The 19,023-nt window shown below is 44.0% G+C and overlaps 1 protein-coding gene across 5 annotated transcripts in view; it reads left to right on the forward strand.

Moving 5' to 3' along the window:
- FAM133B (family with sequence similarity 133 member B) overlaps window positions 1-19,023 on the forward strand; it is a 78,632-nt gene that overhangs the window by 31,810 nt on the left and 27,799 nt on the right. For all 5 annotated transcript variants that reach the window (XM_074984739.1, XM_074984738.1, XM_074984740.1 and 2 more), the window contains 5 exons: window positions 1,772-1,850; window positions 3,446-3,520; window positions 3,683-3,715; window positions 4,153-4,221; window positions 15,701-15,798. In XM_074984739.1, coding sequence (XP_074840840.1) covers window positions 1,772-1,850; window positions 3,446-3,520; window positions 3,683-3,715; window positions 4,153-4,221; window positions 15,701-15,798 — 354 coding nt within the window. The remainder of the gene's footprint in view (window positions 1-1,771; window positions 1,851-3,445; window positions 3,521-3,682; window positions 3,716-4,152; window positions 4,222-15,700; window positions 15,799-19,023) is intronic.

The raw sequence follows: 19,023 nt of genomic DNA on the forward strand, positions 1-19,023 counted from the left end.
AGTGCGCCCTGGTTACCTGGCACCCCAAATATGGGACTGTCCCACCAAAACCTGCTCCTCACCTTCATCATCCTACTTACTTTTCACAGAAGAAGTCTGTGTTTTGCATTCTTCCGAGTTGTCCATGGTGGTCTGTGTGGTGCTGATGGGGTGTCTTCCAATATGGCGTGCAGTTTGTTGTCAAAGTGGCAGGTTAGCAGTTCATCATGTGATCAGTTGGTGGGTTCCTTGGCATGGTGGTATGTGCAGCGCGATTCCTTTGCTTTCATGCAGAGCTTCTGCTAATCCTTGTCATGCCCTGTATATTTATTCATCTTTTCATCCCTGAGCACCTTTCAACAATTGGTCTAGTTGAGCCTGCGCAGACTGTTTTCCTGAAAGACCTAGGAGAGCCAGTACCGTCTGACTGGTCCAGGCAGCTGTGCTTCTAGTACAGTGGTTCTCAAACTTTTCGGCATCACACCCCACCTTTTGAGTTTTGAGAAACCCTAATGCCCCCCCCCCAACCTCTTTTTACCATGGGCCAGCACCCCAGCTGCCTGTGAGCCGCCTGCCTGAGCCCCTCCCCTCCCTTCCCCCAGAGCCAGGCACCACCAGCCCCTCATCTAACTTCATCCTCCTCCTCCCTCCCCCTAACCCACACTCACTCACCTTTGCTGGAGGCAGCCAGCTCCATGTGGGCCTTCACTGGCTGCCTGCTTTTTATAGCAGCTGCCCTGGGTCACCCATGTGAAATGGCAGGGGCTGAGAGGTGGAAGCAAAGGCCGGCTTTTTGTTTGGGTGTGGGGAATGACTGGGTGGGTGAGCTGGGTTGCCTCGCACCCCACCCTGGAATTCCTTCACTTCCCCAGGGGGCATGCCCCCCCAGTTTGGGAAACCATGTTCTAGTACATGGGAGGCAGCAGTTTGGGTGGGCAGTTGTGCACAATGGACAGCTGTTAGTTGTCCATGCCAAGGTAGGCCGTCATGAATATGTAGGAATTTTAAAAAGAAAGGAGGATGGCTTCTGGGTTCTTTGGCCTCTGGGTGGAGGAATTCACAACTGTGATTAGAATACTCACTGACAGGCATTGTGGAACTATTGTGGTTGACGTAGGTCATGCTGCATGTACACTTGCGCTGTGTTGACCTCAGAAGTTCAGCCATGGATCAGTGCCATTTGGGGCATTGCCTCACCATAACAGAGTATTTACGTTGACCTGAGACAAATTTGAGAGTTGACACATGTAATATAAGCCTATGCAAGCTGATTTAAATCATCGTGACTTTGTACTATACAGCGGGCCTCAGAATATTCTTTGTCATTGGTGTCATTACCTGAATTGTGGGGGTAATTTTTATTTATTTATTTATTTTGTAATTTTGTTAAGAGAGTCACACATGGAAGGAAATGTTGAGTACATTTTTATAATTGAATTCTGCCTTTCAGAATTGTCTTATTAAGAATTATACTAGCTTTTAAGATGAGTGACTAAAATTATCTTGTGTTCAATCTATTTATCTTTTAGAACAACAAATTCAAGCACGATCATGCACGGGGATTTGTTTGGAAGCCCTAACCTTTATGATGCACTGTAAATTGTAGCATAACACAAATATAGCTCTTTCTTTCTCCTGTGATGGGAAATTCAGCCAAAGATAAACTGAAGAAACAACTTGCATTACTGTCTGGGCATTTCACTGGAAATTTTTAAAAATAAATTATGATGATGTGTTGGATTTTTTAGATGTATAGGTATATATGTAAAAATTTATGTATTTTTATATAAAGGGAAGAAGTGAAAGAACAACTAGAAAAGAAAAAGAAAGGATCAAGGGCTTTGGCTGAGTTTGAAGAAAAGATGAATGAGGTTTGTGATTTGATTCATTTTATCTTGGTGGATGATTGAGAAAAAAATAGAATGATCTTTTGTATTTTGATGTCATTAGCAGGATTGTGTTGCTGTCTGTGTGATTCTTCATGAGTTAACTTTATTTGAATATTTAAATTACAATTACAGCAGTTACAGAGCAGAAGCAATCTTTTACTTCCCTTTCTAATACAGTGTTGTTCTCAACAGTATATATCTGATAAATACTGTCCAATCTAGTTATGAAAAGGTGGCACCTAAAGAGGATTTGAACGCTTGTAGTTCACTAGAAGACCACATTCTTCTTAGCTTTAGTAGGCTGAGCTTATTGCATGTCCCACAGCTTATTGCATCTCCCCATTCCATTCCACGTTTCCTGTGTACCACCATCCTAACCCCTCTTATTTCAGGCATTCCTTGAATGTCCCACACAATCTCCCCCATCTCAGTTCTTGGCAGTCCCTTAATCCTTCTTCTATAAGATTCTGCATACTGCCGCCACATTGCCAAAAGTTCGTTTCACTCACCACCACCACCCCCCAATTCAGCCACACAAAATTGTCCAGTCTTCCCTCTTCACTCTGGATTCTGTGTGCTCACCCTTCTACCTTTTCATCCTACTAGTGTCCCATTCTTTTACACATATACGAAGCTCTGCTTAACCCCTATTCCTCCATATGAGGTTACCCATCTCTTCCCTACAAGGGCTCTGTGTGCCCCCCCCCCATTCCACCTTCCCACTGGGGTCTCATTCTCCCACCCATCCCAGAGGCTGTGTTCACATCTCCATTGCAAATCACTCATTATAATATGTCTGGGAGAAACATCATTCAGGGTTCAGACATGTTAAAGCATGTTGGGAGTTTGAGTGAGAGATGTAATTCTGTTGGAAGGCGCTGGGTGCTATCAATCAGTTGCTTAAACAATACAGTCCAGAGGTGAATGAAACTTTGGCTGTGCTAACCAGATGTTTGGGTCTCTAGTATCTCCCATTTCCCCCTTTCAATTTTGTGACTTTTCCCGTAGCTAATAGGGTTCTAGCCATTTTTACCTGGCCATAAAGGTGGCACAAAGAACACACACAGGATTTGGGGGAAGAGTGCAAGGAGCCCCATGTTTGTGCACTGCACTTGACTTAACAGAGGAAATAATGTGTGAACCTCTACCTGAGCTGAAATGTTTTCATTACTGTCCAAATCCTTACCCACCAGCTTTGACTCAAGAGACATTTGTGTTTGCTGGCACTTGTTTTTTTAAACAAGCCGATTACTCACATTGCTACAGTGGAAAATGTACATGCAGTTCTAAATTTAATATTCTAATACAGATAGTTAATTAAGGTGTTTGTGGGTACGTTTTTGTTTAAATAACTGGAGGATCAAGGAGAAAATTAGCAAGTGTTCATCAAATAAATATGAATCTGTTTATGACAAATGAAATAAGTAGTACTCTAGGTTTAGGATTAGTTGAATTATCTTTTTAAAGCCTGAAAAATAATACTTGTTTGGCTCTATCACAGAGGGAAGATTTCAAAGGTTCCTGTTAATGTCTGCTGTTTGAAAGTTATGCCAATGGTCACTATTATTGTTTTTCAGAACTGGAAGAAGGAACTAGAAAAACACAGGGAGAAATTATTAAGTGGAAGTGAGAGTTCCTCCAAAAAGAAAGAGGTAATTTCTTAAGTCTGGTAAAGTATTTGAGTTGGACATTCTTGCACTGAAACAGCTAATGCCAAAGAACATAGGTCAAAATGCAAAATCAGGGCTACTTTCTTTGTGGCATATGTTTAGAGATCATGATGCAGTGTAACAAAATTGTCTCTTTCTTTTTAGAAAAAGAAAAAGGAAAAGAAGAAATCAAATAGGGTGAGCAAAGATTTCAGGGGTTTAAGTTTTACATGGTTTAACAAGTTCCTGAAAAGACAAAATAAGAGCATAATTTAGAATTTTATGTAGATGTTTAAATAACTATTCTTGCATTGCCTGTTATCTGAGAATGTTAGTTTCATTTGTATTTGAGGAGAAATTGAGAATCTTATCTCCAATTTAAAAATAAGAAAGCCTGGCTGATTTAAAAATAGAGAATTTGGCCAGAAAATGGCATATGCTGTTTGTTTCAGGAAAATACCACTCCTACAGTTTAAGAAAATCTCTGCAAGATAGGCTCTTGGAACTAAGATTGCTGTAGAGAACATGTGCAAATGCAGAGACATTTGGGAGTATTTGGCTGTTCCTTTAATTGTTTCTCAAAGAGACAAAATGCTGCATCTCACAAGCTTTAATTTTTGTTGTGTTTGGTCAAGTTGTCTTCATCTTCCTCTTCTTCATCAAGCTCTGATTCTTCCAGCAGTTCATCTGATTCTGATGATGAGGTGAGAACATACCAAAATTGTAATTTCTTATTTTCTGTGAAAGTATGCTAGTATATAATTCTAGGATATGCTGGCACCACTTACTCTGTTGTTCTGGCTTTTATTAGGGTGATTCATTCAAGAAATGTATGGTTCTCATTTTAGTATGGAAATAGTGTTTGCAGATTAGTCAGCATTTTAACAGAGGCCCCATGCATCTGCTTACTTCACACACTGGCTACGTCTACACGTGCACCCAACTTCGAAATAGCTTATTTCGATGTTGCGACATCGAAATAGGCTATTTCGATGAATAACGTCTACACGTCCTCCAGGGCTGGCAATGTCGATGTTCAACTTCGACGTTGCTCAGCCCAACATCGAAATAGGCACAGCGAGGGAACGTCTACACGCCAAAGTAGCACACATCGAAATAAGGGAGCCAGGCACAGCTGCAGACAGGGTCACGGGGCGGACTCAACAGCAAGTCGCTCCCTTAAAGGGCCCCTCCCAGACACACTTTCATTAAACAGTGGAAGATACACAGAGCCAACAACTAGTTGCAGACCCTGTATATGCAGCACGGACCCCCAGCTGCAGCAGCAGCAGCCAGAAGCCCTGGGCTAAGGGCTGCTGCCCACGGTGACCACAGAGCCCCGCAAGGGCTGGAGAGAGAGTATCTCTCAACCCCCCAGCTGATGGCCGCCATGGAGGACCCCGCTATTTCGATGTTGCGGGACGCGGATCGTCTACACGTCCCTACTTCGATGTTGAACGTTGAAGTAGGGCGCTATTCCCATCCCCTCATGGGGTTAGCGACTTCGACGTCTCGCCGCCTAACGTCGATTTCAACTTCGAAATAGCGCCCAACACGTGTAGACGTGACGGGCGCTATTTCGAAGTTACTGCCGCTACTTCGAAGTAGCGTGCACGTGTAGACGCAGCTACTGTGAGCAGTCCTATATATTTCAGTGGAGCTCCTCACAGTGCATTGAACATACGTGTATGTCTTTGCTGAATGGCCGTCATATTTTTTGATTGATAGTAACCATGCATAGCTGTGAATTTCAGGAAATGTTAGATAGTTTGTCTATTAGTAATCTTAATTATATCTTTAGGCACAGAGAGGTAGCCGTGTTAGTCTGTACCTTCACAAAACAAAAAAGCAGTCTTGTAGCACTTTAAAGACTAACAGAATGGTTTAGTAGGTGATGAGCTTTCATGGGACAGACTCAGTTCTTCAGATCTGGAAATTCTGGTGCCACTTACTGTATTATTCTGACTTTTGTTAGGGTGATTCATTCAAGAAGTGTATGATTCTTATTTTAACATGGAAAATAGCGTTTGCGGATTAGTCAGCATTTTAACAGAGGCCCCAATTCCAGAATTTCCAGATCTCAAGAACTGAATCTGTCCCACAAAAGCTCATCACCTAAAAATATTTGTGAGTCTTTACAATGCTACAGGACTGCCTTTTTGTTTTATATCTTCAGGGTTATTGGTTTATCTGTGAGATCTGAAACTATAACTGTTTTTAAAAGGAGGGTTTTAAGTTTTACATGGTTTAACGAGTTCCTGAAAAGACAAAATAAGAGCATAATTTAGAATTTTATGAAACATTAAAGTTAACTTACCTCTCCTTAATTTACACAATGAAAACTAACTATTCACTTCCCCTTTTTTCTTTATATATTTAGTCTTTATTTTCACTTTCAGCTGCCATGTTCTAGAATAATGCTGCTGTGAAGTCCTGGGGTGTCCTGGGATGGGAAGAATTACATGATTAATGGAATGCTTCATCATTGAAATACTGGTGTCTTTTCAGATTTCAGTGAGGGGAAGGGACCTGCACATGCCGCAATAGTGGGAGGTGGCACACAAGCCAAATAGCAAATGGAGCAGGGGTGGGTGGTGAGGGAGGGAACTGACCTTGTTTTCTTCCCCCCCACCCCCGCCACACAACCCTCTTTCCAGGCACTACTAAGGCACTTGAAAACGCTAGTTTTTTGGCAGATAATTTAGCAATCATCTGACAGGGAGGGGTGGTTGGTGAGGAAAGACACAGGGAGCCACCAGCCATGTGATCTCCCCCAGCCCAGGGAATGGCCAGCCAGGACAACCCTCCTCTGCCCCAGTCCCCACCTCTCCCTGCCCCAACATGATGTCAAACTCCAAAATTTGTGTCCATCAATCCAGAATTCTGCCCTAATGTAAATAAATACAGGTTCTTTTGACCAAGGGAAGAAGCAAATTTCAGAATCAACTGAGAGGTGCTGAAACACAAACCTCCCCGCAAATCTCAACTCCAGAATTAGAGCACTAAATTGCAGGTGGTCGCTAAGATAACCACAAGGCTTTCCGGATCAAAAGCATAATCTTGTATTGTATTCAGAAAACAGCAGGGACCCACTGAAGACTACAAAGCACAGATATAATAAAATCTATACATGACATGCCATTAAGTAAAACAGCAGGCACATCCTTCACTAGTTAAAGCATGCATAACTTTGGTGAGGAGTAGTAACAGAGAGGAAGCTGTGCTAGTCTATACGCTATCAAAACAAAAAGCAGTCAAGTAGCACTTTAAAGACTAGGAAAAAAGTTTATTAGGTGAGCTTTTGATTTGTCCTCCTTGCTTACTGTTTTTGGTTCTCTGTGCCTTAAACAGTGAGTCTGTTCTGGTCTGGCTATGGTCTGAAGAAGTGGATCTGTCCCACGAAAGCTCACCTAATAAACTTTTTTGCTAGTCTTTAAAGTGCTACTTGACTGCTTTTTGTTTTGGCGAGGAGGTCCATATCTAAAAGGAATGGTTACAACTACCTCAGGAGAGATGAAAAAAGGAATTGTTGTTACTGCTTTTAGCTGAGAATCAGCTGAGGGTCTGATAACCATGCTGCAGATCTTATTAACAAAACAACTTCTTGGCTGAAGAAGCTGCTGTCACCTCCTGTGGTTGTTTTCCCCAGCTAATCAGCATCACTCTTGCCTTAAGCAGATAAAGCCTCAATCAACTACTCTCCAGCATAATTTCAGACAGACCCTGAAATGTATTAGTATCTGGGTTCATTCTCTAGCTTAGGTTCTCATCACCATAGACTCTGAGCATCTCACAGTTATCAATGCATTTAACCAAAAGTGCTATTATTGCCAGTTTTACGGACGTGGAACTGAGAACAAAGAAACTAAGGTCCAGATTTAGAAAGATGCATATGCACATAAAGATAGAAATAGGCACCCAGCGAGATCTACAAATGAGTCTAGGCATGAAATTCTCACAGATTTTCATTTAATTTCACCTAATTCCCTTTGATCACCCCAGCAGCCTCCCACACAGACAGAGATGAAAGAGTGACAGCACAGCACACAACATAACAGATCCATGTGAGCACATCACCTAGAAGTGCCACATAAGAGAACCTTGGGAGCACTCTCTGACTATGTCTACACGAGCCCCAAACTTCGAAATGACCATGCAAATGGCCATTTAGAAGTTTACTAATGAAGCACTGAAATACATATTCAATGCTTCATTAGCATGCGGGCAGCTGCTGCACTTCGAAATTGATGTGCCTCGCCGGCGTGCCGCTCATCCCGATGGGCCTCCTTTTCGAAAGGACCCCGCCTACTTCGAAGTCCCCTTATTCCCATGAGCTGATGGGATGTGGTAGAGTGCAGCGCTTTAGACCCTATGCTCATAGGTTCTCTCTTTGGGGGCCAGCAAACCAAGTCTGTTGGCATCCCAACTAGTACATTGGCTGGGAAGAACTGCTGGAAGGTCTCAGAAGCTCAGGATGCCCTTCCTCAGCCTAGGGAAGCATGTAGTACCCAGAGGCAGTGAGACCTCATCTGGGGTGAGTGAAGTCTCTGCTCTACGGCCTTGGCTGAGAACCAGCTAGCCTTTAGCTCATGTGGTAGAGTGCAGGGCTTTAAACCCTGTGCTTGTATCCCTGGGGCCAGCAACCTGGGTCTGTCTGTGTCACACATCCTATGACCCAACCCCCACACAGAACTCCAACTCGGTGGGGGGGAGCAGGGTGGGGCCAGCTGGAGAGGATGGATTCGGTCGGGGCTCGCTCTGTATGTATGTGTGGGGGGTCCACCCCATTTACAAAACCCCCATACCCAGAAATTCTCTGCAGCTCCTAATATGGCTTGCGTGGGGGCTTTTAACACGGCTGCACTTCCAGCAGAAGTTTGACTGGATTCCAGGTTCGTTTCTCTGCAGTGGCTTCCTCGCCCTCAGCGGCTTCCCTCATTATGGCCGCTCACCGGACGAACTCCTGCGCGTCTGGAAAGGCAGCTAGCGCGCCGCCGGGTTGTGCGGGCTGAGGGCCCGGGGCTCCCAACGCCCTTCGCCCCGGCCCAGCCGCAGGGCGGAGCCGGGTCTGAGCTAGGCCTGGAGCGGGCCGCTAGCGCTGTGCGCCCTGCAGGTGGCGCCGTGCGCCCGCTGCTTGAGCAGAGGGAAGCGACGCCGGGCTGGGCCTCGCGCCTGTTGTGCTCAGTTCCCGGCCGGAGCGCGCGGTGCAGCCGTGGCTTCTGTGCGGCGCCGCCATGGGGAAGCGGGATAACCGGGTGGTGAGTGGCGCGGTGCGGCGCGGCGCGCGGGCCTGGATGGCGAGGCCCAGGGGAGACCGGTTGAGGAAGCGCTATTGAGTCTCGCGTCACAGGCTGGGCCTGCCGCGGCCCGTCCCGGGGAAAGCGGGTGTAGCGCTAGGCCCGCCCCGCGGAGGGGGACCCGGTGAGGCCAGCTCTGCTCCAGGTGCTCCGACCTGTCCCTGGGCGTGGGGCCGCGTGGGGACCTCCGCCCTCCCCCGCGCAGCGACGGCGGGCCTGGGGCCGTGCGGGACCCCCCCCCCGCGGGGTCTGCACAAAGGGCCAGAGCCGGAGAGCCTCTTAGTGCTGCTTTCTCCCAAGAATATTCGTAACATTACGCTCTGAAGATCCCACGGTTGGCGGCAACCCCACTGGCACTATCAGTCCCATTCTGGGGCACGCAATGGCGGCTCCTCGCCACATCAAAGCCCGGGCTCTCTTTATGTAGACTGCGAGCCTGTAATGATGATGAGGGTGGTAATTACAATAGAATAACGCCTCCCAGCAGTAGAAGTAATTCTTAGTAAGGCATTCGGTGCCCTTCACGTGGGCTGGCATTTTTCCCAGCAGTCAAAGAACTTCCCCCACTGATCATAAATTCTAAATTGTGCCTCATATTCCTTCCAGGTAGGACAGGCAGACAACCCTGAGGAATTTACTTTTACATGCATGATGGGACCTTTCATCTCCCAGTCAAACCTTGCACAAATCACTAATAACTGTACCATTGATGTCAGTTTTGTGCTCTGTCATTTGAAAAAAAAAAGTTAGGTTTTTGGCCTGTTTCTGTTTAAAAAAAGTTTGTAACAATTTTTTTATTGTTGTGGGTCCCTATGCTGATGTATGGGGCATGCAAAAAAAACCCCCAAAAACAAATAAACAAACAAAAATGCAGGGGTTTTGGTCTAAAGTATTGTGTTCACACGGATCTTTGTCTGCCTGAGACTCTATTGACTTCAGTTGTTTGTTCCTCAAAACAGGTGTTGACCTCCTCACATGTGATCTAATTGTAAGATCAGTTTCATTTTAGGTCATCTGCCTTCCTGTCCTTCAGGTCCTTCCTTAAAATTTCCTCTTTTCAAGTAGCCGTCCACCTCTATCCTCTACTAATACTTTTATGCTTGACAGCATGCTGATATTTCTTATTAGAATTTTGCGACTGCCAAGTTATGTGACAAAAATAAACCCAACTACATTATTTTGTTTCAGCCTTCTCTCTTTTCTGTATTTCAATTTAGGCTGTGATCCTGCAAGCTGTTACCAGCAGAAAGCACTTTTCAGTGACTTTAGAGGGGCTTGGTGTGATCATGGCGGTCTCCCTGCAAACAACAATTGATATTCAGGCATTGGACTATAAAACCGAGCTTACAAAACTTTTGATACTAATATCAATTTGGAGAGTGATTTTTCTAAAACAATTTTCATGTCAGCAGAAGCCCTTGGTGCAGATGCAGTTTTACTGGCAAACAGGTGCTTCTTATATAATCATAGAACCATACACTCACAGAGCTGGAGGGACCTCAGTAAGTCATTGAGTCTAGCCTGTTGCCCCAAGCGGGATCAGCCCCGAATAAGTCATCCCAGCCATGACTATGTCAAGCTGGGGCTTAAAAACCTCTAGGGATGGAGTTTCTACCACCTCCCTAGGCAATGCATTCAAGTGCTTCACCACCCTACTGGTGAAGTAGTTTTTCCTAATATCCAACCTAGTCCTCTCATTCTGTAACTTCAGACCATTACCCCTTGTTCTGCTCTGAATCACCACTGAAAATAGTTTCTCTCCATCCCTTTTAGCGCACCCCTTCAGGAAGTTGAAGGCTGCTATTAAATCACTGCTCAGTCTTCTCTTCTGCAAACTAAATAAGCCCAGATCCCTCAGCCTCTCCTCATAGGTCATGTGCTCCAGCACCTTAATCATTTTCGTTGCCCTCCACTGAACCTGCTTCAGCACATCCACATTCTTTCTGTGCTGGGGGGTCCAAAACTGGGCGCACTACTCCAGATGTGGCCTTACCAGTGCCAAATAGGGGGGAACAACCACCTCTCTAGATCTGCTCAAAATACTCCTCCTAATGCACCCCAATATGCAATTGACCTTCTCGGCTACAGGGGCACACTGTTTACTCGTATCCAGCGTTTCATCCACCATAACACCTAGGTCCCTTTCCGCTGTACTGCTGATTGCCAATCAGTCCCCAGCCTGTAACAGTGCTTGGGATTCTTCCGTCCTGGGTGCAGGACTCTACACTTCTTCTTAAACCACATCAGATTTCTTTTGGCCCAATCCTCCAATTTATCCAAGTCACTCTGGATCCTATCTCTACCCTCCATCGTCTCTACCTCTTCCCCATCTTGATGTCATCCACAAACTTGCTGCAGGTGCAGTCCAGTCCCTCATCCCTCATTAATAAAGATGTTTAACAACTCTGGCCCAAGAACTGAGACTTAGGGCACTCCACTTGAAACTGACCGCCATACAGATATTGAGCCATTGACCACTACCCTTTGGGCTGGACCATCAAGCCATCTTTCTATCCATCTTATAGTCCCTGTATCCAATCCGTACTTCCTTAACTTATGGGCAAGAATGTTGTGGGAGACTGTATCAAACGCTTTACAGAAGTCAAGGTATATCACATCCACTGACTTCCCCGTGTCCAGAGGTCCAGCTACCTCCTCATAGAAACTAATAACATTTGTCAGGCATAACTTGCCCTTGGTAAATCCATGCTGACTACTTTTTATCACTTTCCCCTCTTTCAAGTGCTCCAAAATGGATTCCTTGAGGATCTCTTCCTTTATTTTCCCAGGGACTGAGGTAAGGCTGACTGGTCTATGGGTCCCTGGATTGTCCCTCTTTCCTTTTTTTCAAAGATGGGCACTCCATTTGCCTTTTTTTCAATCATCTGGAATCTCTCCCAATCTCCAAGAGTCTTCAGAGATAATGGCCAAAGGCTCGGCAGTGACATTTGCCAATTCCCTCAGTACCCTTGCAAGCATTAAATCCAGACCCATGGGTTTGTGTGCATTTAGTTTTTCTAAGTAGCTCTTAACTCGTTCCTCTCCCACCAAGGGCTGCAATCCACCTTCCCATACTGCATTGCCTAGCACCTTAGTGTGGGAGCTGTCCTTGCCCATGAAAACGGAGGCAAAAAAAGCAGTGCGTACTTCAGCTTTTCTTACATCATTTGTCACTAGGTTACTACCCTCATCCAGTAATGGCCCTGCATTTTCCCTGATAACCCTCTTATTGTTAACATGCCTGTAGAAACCCTTCTTGTTACCCTTCACATCCCTTGCCAGCTGCAGTTCCAGTTGTGCCTTTACTGTCCTGATTACTGCCCAGTATTTTCCAGCTGTATATTTATACTCCTCCTCATTCATCTGTCCAAGTTTCCACTTCTTATACACATTCTTTTTGAGTTTAAGCTGACCAAGGATTTTCCTGTTAAGCCAAGCTAGTTGCCTACCATATTTGCGTTTCTTACTATGCAGTGTGATTGATTGTTCCTGTGCCTTCAGCAAGACTTGTTTAAAATATTGTCAGTTCTCCTGACCTCCTTTCCCCTTCATCTTCATTTCCCAGGGGATTCTGCCCATCAGTACCCTCAGGGAGTCGAAGTCTGCTCTTTTGAAATCAAGAGTCTGTATATTATATATAATACACACACACACAGTGTTCCCCCTCAGGGAACTAGTATAAATTGTATTAGAAAAAAGAATTTTTGCCAGTATAAGTTACATCTACACTAGAATTATTTCCTGGTATAGCTATGCAAACAAACCTTTTTAGTGTGGACAGGGCCTAAGGAAAGGGTCTTTTCTCTTTTGTGTGTGCACAAAGCACCATGCATAACAAGAGTTCTAGAAATGAAGTTACAGAAATCAGTACTCTTGTTCATATTGAGACCAGGAAGAGTCTCAAAATGTGAGAGACACACACATCTGGAGGGAAAGGGCAGAAGGCACCAAGCTTAGGGGAAAGGTGCAGAAGAGTCCTTGCCTGCTAGAGCAGAGGTTCCTCTATTTGGGGTGTGTGATTCCCTTGTGGGGCGGGGGTTGTCACAAGTAGCTTTCAGAGGCTCTGCCAAGCAGGGCTGGCATTTGACTCACTGGGACCCAAGGCAGAAAGCTGATGCCTGAGCCCTGCTAGATGGGGCCTCCTGTGGTTTTTGGCACTGGACAGTTGCCCTGCTGATTACCCATAATGCTGTACCTGGCTTTTAAATGCATACAATCAGTTACTATAGCACAGGTGGGCCATGGAGTTTTATAACATTTTCCACAAACCTCAGGAGGAATAAAGGTTGAGAACTCCTGCATTGGAGAACATTCTCCTCCAGAACTAAACTGAAACCTGATTCCTGAGCCTCACCATACCACTGCAGTTAGCAAATGTCTGTGCTGTGTCAGTGTGTCATCTTCTAGTACTGGTCCACGTAAAGCGTGAGAACTTTATACATAATAGCACATCTAAGTTTTGTTTTTATGCTGTTTAAAAAGAATCTGGGAAATTAGACTAAAAAAAAGGTTTAAAAATCAAAGTTAAGCACCCAAAAGTTAGAAAATGCCTTATGTAACCTTAATTTGGCTACTTTTTCATATGCATCACCAGTTTTTATCACATATACTATTTTTTGCACAGGATTCTTGCCTCATTTAATGCATAGGATGGACCTAATCTGGGGATGAATCAGGATTATATAGCGAAGGGACCTGTTATCTGTAGGACTCCTGTTTGGTTTGTTGTTATATTTGGAGGACATGCGGTTATTGAGGCAGATGATTAATAGAAGAAAAAGAATGGCAACAATCCCTACACTTGCCACAAAGTTCATATGTGGTGCTAGACAACTCACTTAAACCGAACATCTCACAGGTAGTCACTATCTGTGTTCTTAGTTTCAGGGTGTCTGACTGAGACCATTTGGAGCAATCTGTAGAAGTGTGAGCTATCAAAGCTTGACAAAGTCAATGGAAATTGTACTATATAAAGTGCCGTATAATTCTGAATACTCTGAAAAATCAGGTCCTAGGTTTCTCAAATTGAGCACCCAGAATTAGTGGATGGATACTTTTGTCTTCAGCCTCAGTGCTCCATCTGTAAAATGGGGGCAGTAGTATCCCCTTACCTCACAAAAGTGTTGTGAAAAAAAATGTTTGTACAGCAGTTGGATACTATAGCTATGAGTCCCATGGAAAAGCCCATGAGGAAACTGATAATTGTGTGCTCAGAACATGAGGAAAAAATAAAATCTTAAATAGTCTCTCACTAAGTGAACACTGTCCATCATGTGCGCTGAATGAAGCAAGGTTCATGTGGAAGAAATATGTGCTCATGTAATTTATAGATTATCATAAATGCATAAGTTACATGAATTAGGGTTTCATGGACAGTGTTAGTTCTGGTGTGTTTTAACTTCTGGGTTCTCTTTTCAAATTTAATGTTTTTACATATAATTTACATAATATGTATTTGTATACACAGATCTGGTTAGGTAAAGGAAGATATATGCACATAAGCGTCAGTGTAGCCTTATGATTCCTATATATTCATGCACCAAAATTTTAAAAATTGTCAGGGATTCAGTTCCTTGTTTTGGTAGGCTATAGATTTTTTTTTTTTTTTAATATTTGGATTTATAAAATTTACCACATTTTGAAGTGCGTACAAAGAGAACACACAGACTACGAAAGGAGAATAGAGGACAAAGCTAATTAATAAATCCGTTATAACTGACCTCATGTTAACATATGTTTTAACCTATAAAACTTTCAATTTAGTACTTAAATGCCCCTAATTCACCAGAATTGTGTTTGTTTACATGCATCAGATTTTTAGTATTAAAACAAATCCCATATCTAGTAGTTTTATTATGTGGTGGTATTATCATTAATTTGTGCTCTTCTGTTTCTGTGCCATCATCAGTTTGTTTTTGACAAGTTGGAAGTCTTCAGTGTGTTACCTTTGTTGTGCCAAACAGTATGAGACTAGAGCAGGGGTGAGCAAACTTTTTACGTTGGGCCCCACTTTTCAGCCCTGCAATTAGCTTCCCCGCCCCCCCCCCCAGCCTGTGAGAAGACCGCAGGATGGGGGGGCATTCAGGAAGGGAGGTGGAATGCTTGGGAAGGGGATACTGGGGAGCTCCAGGGGGTGTCCCAAAGAGGGAGGGATCCTTGGGGGAGGACCCCAGGAACGTATGTGGGGAACCCAAGGGGACTCTCAGCTGCATTGTGTTGCAGAGCAGCAGTGTCACCAGGCCGAAGGCAGCCCTGTGGCAAGTCCTTGGTAGGATCTCAGGGGACTACCAGGAGCCAGCATGCACGGGCTGCAGGGACCAATGTGGCCACTTCTCCAAGCTGGGAACTCAGCAGTGTGGCCCTACTGCTTGACTCAGGGCCTCAGAACACTGACTGGCTCGGGGGGGAGCGGGCGGGTGTGTGTGCACGTGTGCGCTTTGATGATGGCAGCAAAGGCTGCTGGGGAGGAAGGAGAGGGCTGGGGAAGCAGTGGAAGCCAGGGGGGACCTGATCATGCTGCACCCCCTCTCCCCCCTTTGCACACCACTAGACTAGGGGTATATGTCACTTTAATAATGCTTTATAATAGAGTATCACATTGAGAAATCTCAGAGCACATTACAAAGGAAGTACTGAGTATCACTGGGCCACTGGATAGACCCTTATTCCTCATGCAGATAAGTAGGTTATGTAATTTTGAATAAAAATCGTTGTGTTGTCTGCCTGTTAGCTTGAATCATCACCATACTCTGGCGAAATGCCTTCCATCTTTAAGAAACAGTCAGAATTGTTTTCAGTAAGTAAGGAAAATTGTATGTGTGGGTTTTTATTTGTTTCTGCGGAAAAAAATTAAATTGATTTCTCACTTTGCTTTGTCATCTCCAAGGCTTATATGAATCCCATAGCCATGGCCAGATCACGAGGTCCTTCTCAATCTGCAGGACCAACAATACAGGACTATCTGAACAGGCCAAGGCCAACATGGTAAGCTTACAAAATCATTTATTTGACAAAAGATACTATCTTGATAAGAGCCCTCCTTCTGAACATACTCTGTGATTTTTTACAAAGGGATTCTTAATGTCTGTGTGAGGCATTTTTTCAAAATATGTCTTAATTTTTTATCTGTTTTAGTGTGAGATGAACCCTTTCTGAAAAAGGATATATGAAGTTGGTACTTAGGCATTTTTAGTAGCATTTTCTCAGGCCATGTCAACACTACAGATTTTGGTTAACCCAAGATACTTTGGTGGAAAATCACCTCCGTTAATTTATTTTGTGTGTGCATGTGCCTGCTTGGCTGCTTGCACCCAGCTTGCAAATATTGACTACTCCTGCTTGTGTCGATGCACAGTGTAGTGTAGCTATTTCAATGTGCTACTGTCTAGTGTCCTGCTTTTTAGGAAACTTTTGCAGTGCATTGTGGGACCAAAATTAGTCACATAGGAATGACTGGGAGCAAAGGGTCAAGTTTCCACCATGCAGTTTTCTCCATCGGACAATGCCATCCATATCCTTGGCAACATGCAGGACATAGTGGATAGATTTGCAAAAATGAGTCTTGAACAGTGGTGAGGCATAGATGGCACCTGTCTCCCAATTTTGCCACAAGAGAGCATAAATAGAAAGGGCTACTTTTCTTTAATTATGCAAGTGTAGGTGGATCACCAAGGATGCTTTAGCAATATTAGTATGGAAGCTGTGTGATGCTCACATATTTGAGAAGACAGGACTGCAGAAAACTGCCAGCAGGAGGACACTTTCTCAACCAGCAGATTACCGTTCTTGACATAATTCTGTAGGGCCCTGCTTACCCCTCGCTTCCTTGGCTCATGAAACCGTATGCTGTCTTACTCTACAGCATCAGGAAAAGATTCAGCTACCAGCTCAGCAGGTGCAGAGTGACAGTGAAATGTGTTGTTAGTATGTTGCCAGCATTCAGCATTTACTTATGAGATATAATCGCAGTGAGAGAAAATTCAAATGGTTATAGCAGTCTGTTGTGTTCCACCTAATATCTGTGAGGCAGAGGGGAAATAATTGTTGCAGGATGTAAAAAGGAGGTGGAGTGCCTGTGTACTGAGTTTGAACAGCCAAACACAAGGGCCATAAACTCCATCTAGAGCTCTGCACGGCTGAGTGCCTTTGAGTAAAGAACTTTGATGTGGTGGTATGGACTGCACTCTTCCTGGTCCCAAAGCTTTGGGGGTTAGTAAGAATTGTTAGTATGTAGTGTACATTTATGAATATTGCACTTTCTTTTAATGAATTTATTAATTATATGGTGTTTGAACATTTATAAATTTACTGTTTTTCACTAAACCTAGGAGTTCTGTCACGTAGAATTACCTGTGATTGCTATTCTGAACATTCTGTGCTGTAGGTAATGGCATAATAAATAGAAATTTATTTTAAAAAAATGGGAATTTATTACATAACAGTGCAATTAAAAGTGTACAGCACAAACTTCTAAAATGTATTAATGGAATCCAATTTTAAAATTAGAAAGGTAGAAAACCTGTTCATTTCAGTCCACTTTCGCTTTACGTACATCATCTGTGACTCTCACACGTCAGTATGTATGAGTCTATGCGTATCCTTACTGTTGTCATCAGCTATGGAGCGGTAGGAATGCATCCACGGATGCCACAGGGAATACTGGAAGGTGTAATGAGTTGTTAATTTTGAGTTCTTTGTTGACTGCAAAAAGAGTGAGATTACAGAGTCTGCAGCATTTGTTTTTGCTACCTGACTGCATATGTTTCTTTTCCTGTGAGGACTCCTAAGGCTTTCTCCGGTCTGTTCTTTCTTGCTTAATAGTTTTGTCCAGTGCAGTACTGACTTGCAGGATCTCACAACTTATATTCGCTTTCTGGTCTGCTTTCTATCCTCCTCATGGTCGTCAGACATTTTGCAGAGAACCACTCAAGGCTGTGGAGGTGGTAGCCTCAGATAAAACAGACTTATGTATTGTTGGATTTGCTGTCACAAGAGAAAACAAAAAATAAGTTTCAGAACTCCCTTTATTTCTATAAAAGTTTTAAATGAGACAGGCTTGTTGACAGATGAGCTTTAGACTGCCTCTGTACAGCACAGTCCTGCAGTCTCAGACATACTCAGCCATGGTGAGTATGGGGAAGTGTCGGGGGAAGGAGGAGGGAATTTTTTTGGTTGCACAAAATAATAAAATTTTGTCCTGTATTTATAGTACCGGATGCTATTTTCCACAGTCAGTGGTGACTTTAGCTGATATTGCCTATGAACAATAGCTTGTTTATTCTAATGGTGCCTGCCAAAGTCATAATAGAGTGGCATGGAACTGTCCTACCACAGGTGAAGAAATAAGGCTGCTGTCTGTAGATACCTTGAAGAAAGGAGTGCAGAGGGCCTTCATGAGATCTCTCAGGAGGTTATGAGAGATATCCGTAGGTACATAAACAAACCGCTCTGCATGCCTGTTCCCTGCCATCCCTACAGGGAGCGAAAAGAGGGTGATAACTCTACCTTTGTTTGGTTTACCATTGCCTGTCTCCAATGGATAAAACAATGAAAAGTTGATATCTGTTGTGATGCCAGCTCCTGTCAAGGCCCTTAGACCTTATTGAACATTGGCTTACACATAGCTGGAACCTAGCCTGGCTCACCAGTGTATTGATAGTTAAAATAAATGTTAGCATTATAACAACATGTTTAGACTTTGTGAAATGCTTATAGGATGCTGCATACAAGAGAGTTTATAAATCAGGGATTGTCAATCTTTTTCTTTCCAAGGCCCTGCAGTATGCTATAAAAACTCCATGGGCTACCTTTGCCAGAATAACTGGCTTTCTGTATATAAAAGGCAGGGCTGCTGTTAGGTAGCGAGCAAGGAAGGCACTTGCCCCAGAGACCCATGCCACAGGCATCCTTGTGAAGCAGCATTGCTCAGGCTTCAGTGTCAGACAGAGGGTGGGGGCGCTCAGGGTCCTGAGCTTCAGCCCCATGCTGTGGCGCTTCAGCATTCTACCTGGGGCCCCATTGAGTATGTCTGCATGGAGGACCCTCTGAAACCTGGTCACAGCACCCCATGGGGCCCCAGACCTCTGGTATTATGGACCATTGGTTGAAATGTTTGCTGTGTAGCTATAAAAATGTTTACTAAGGTTATAAATTCCCCTCAGTAGGGAGGAGCATTATTAAGTGTGAAATGGTAGTTTTCCACAAGATTCA

Source organism: Carettochelys insculpta, chromosome 2, assembly GCF_033958435.1.
Source record: "Carettochelys insculpta isolate YL-2023 chromosome 2, ASM3395843v1, whole genome shotgun sequence".
Taxonomy (NCBI): Eukaryota; Metazoa; Chordata; order Testudines; family Carettochelyidae; genus Carettochelys; species Carettochelys insculpta.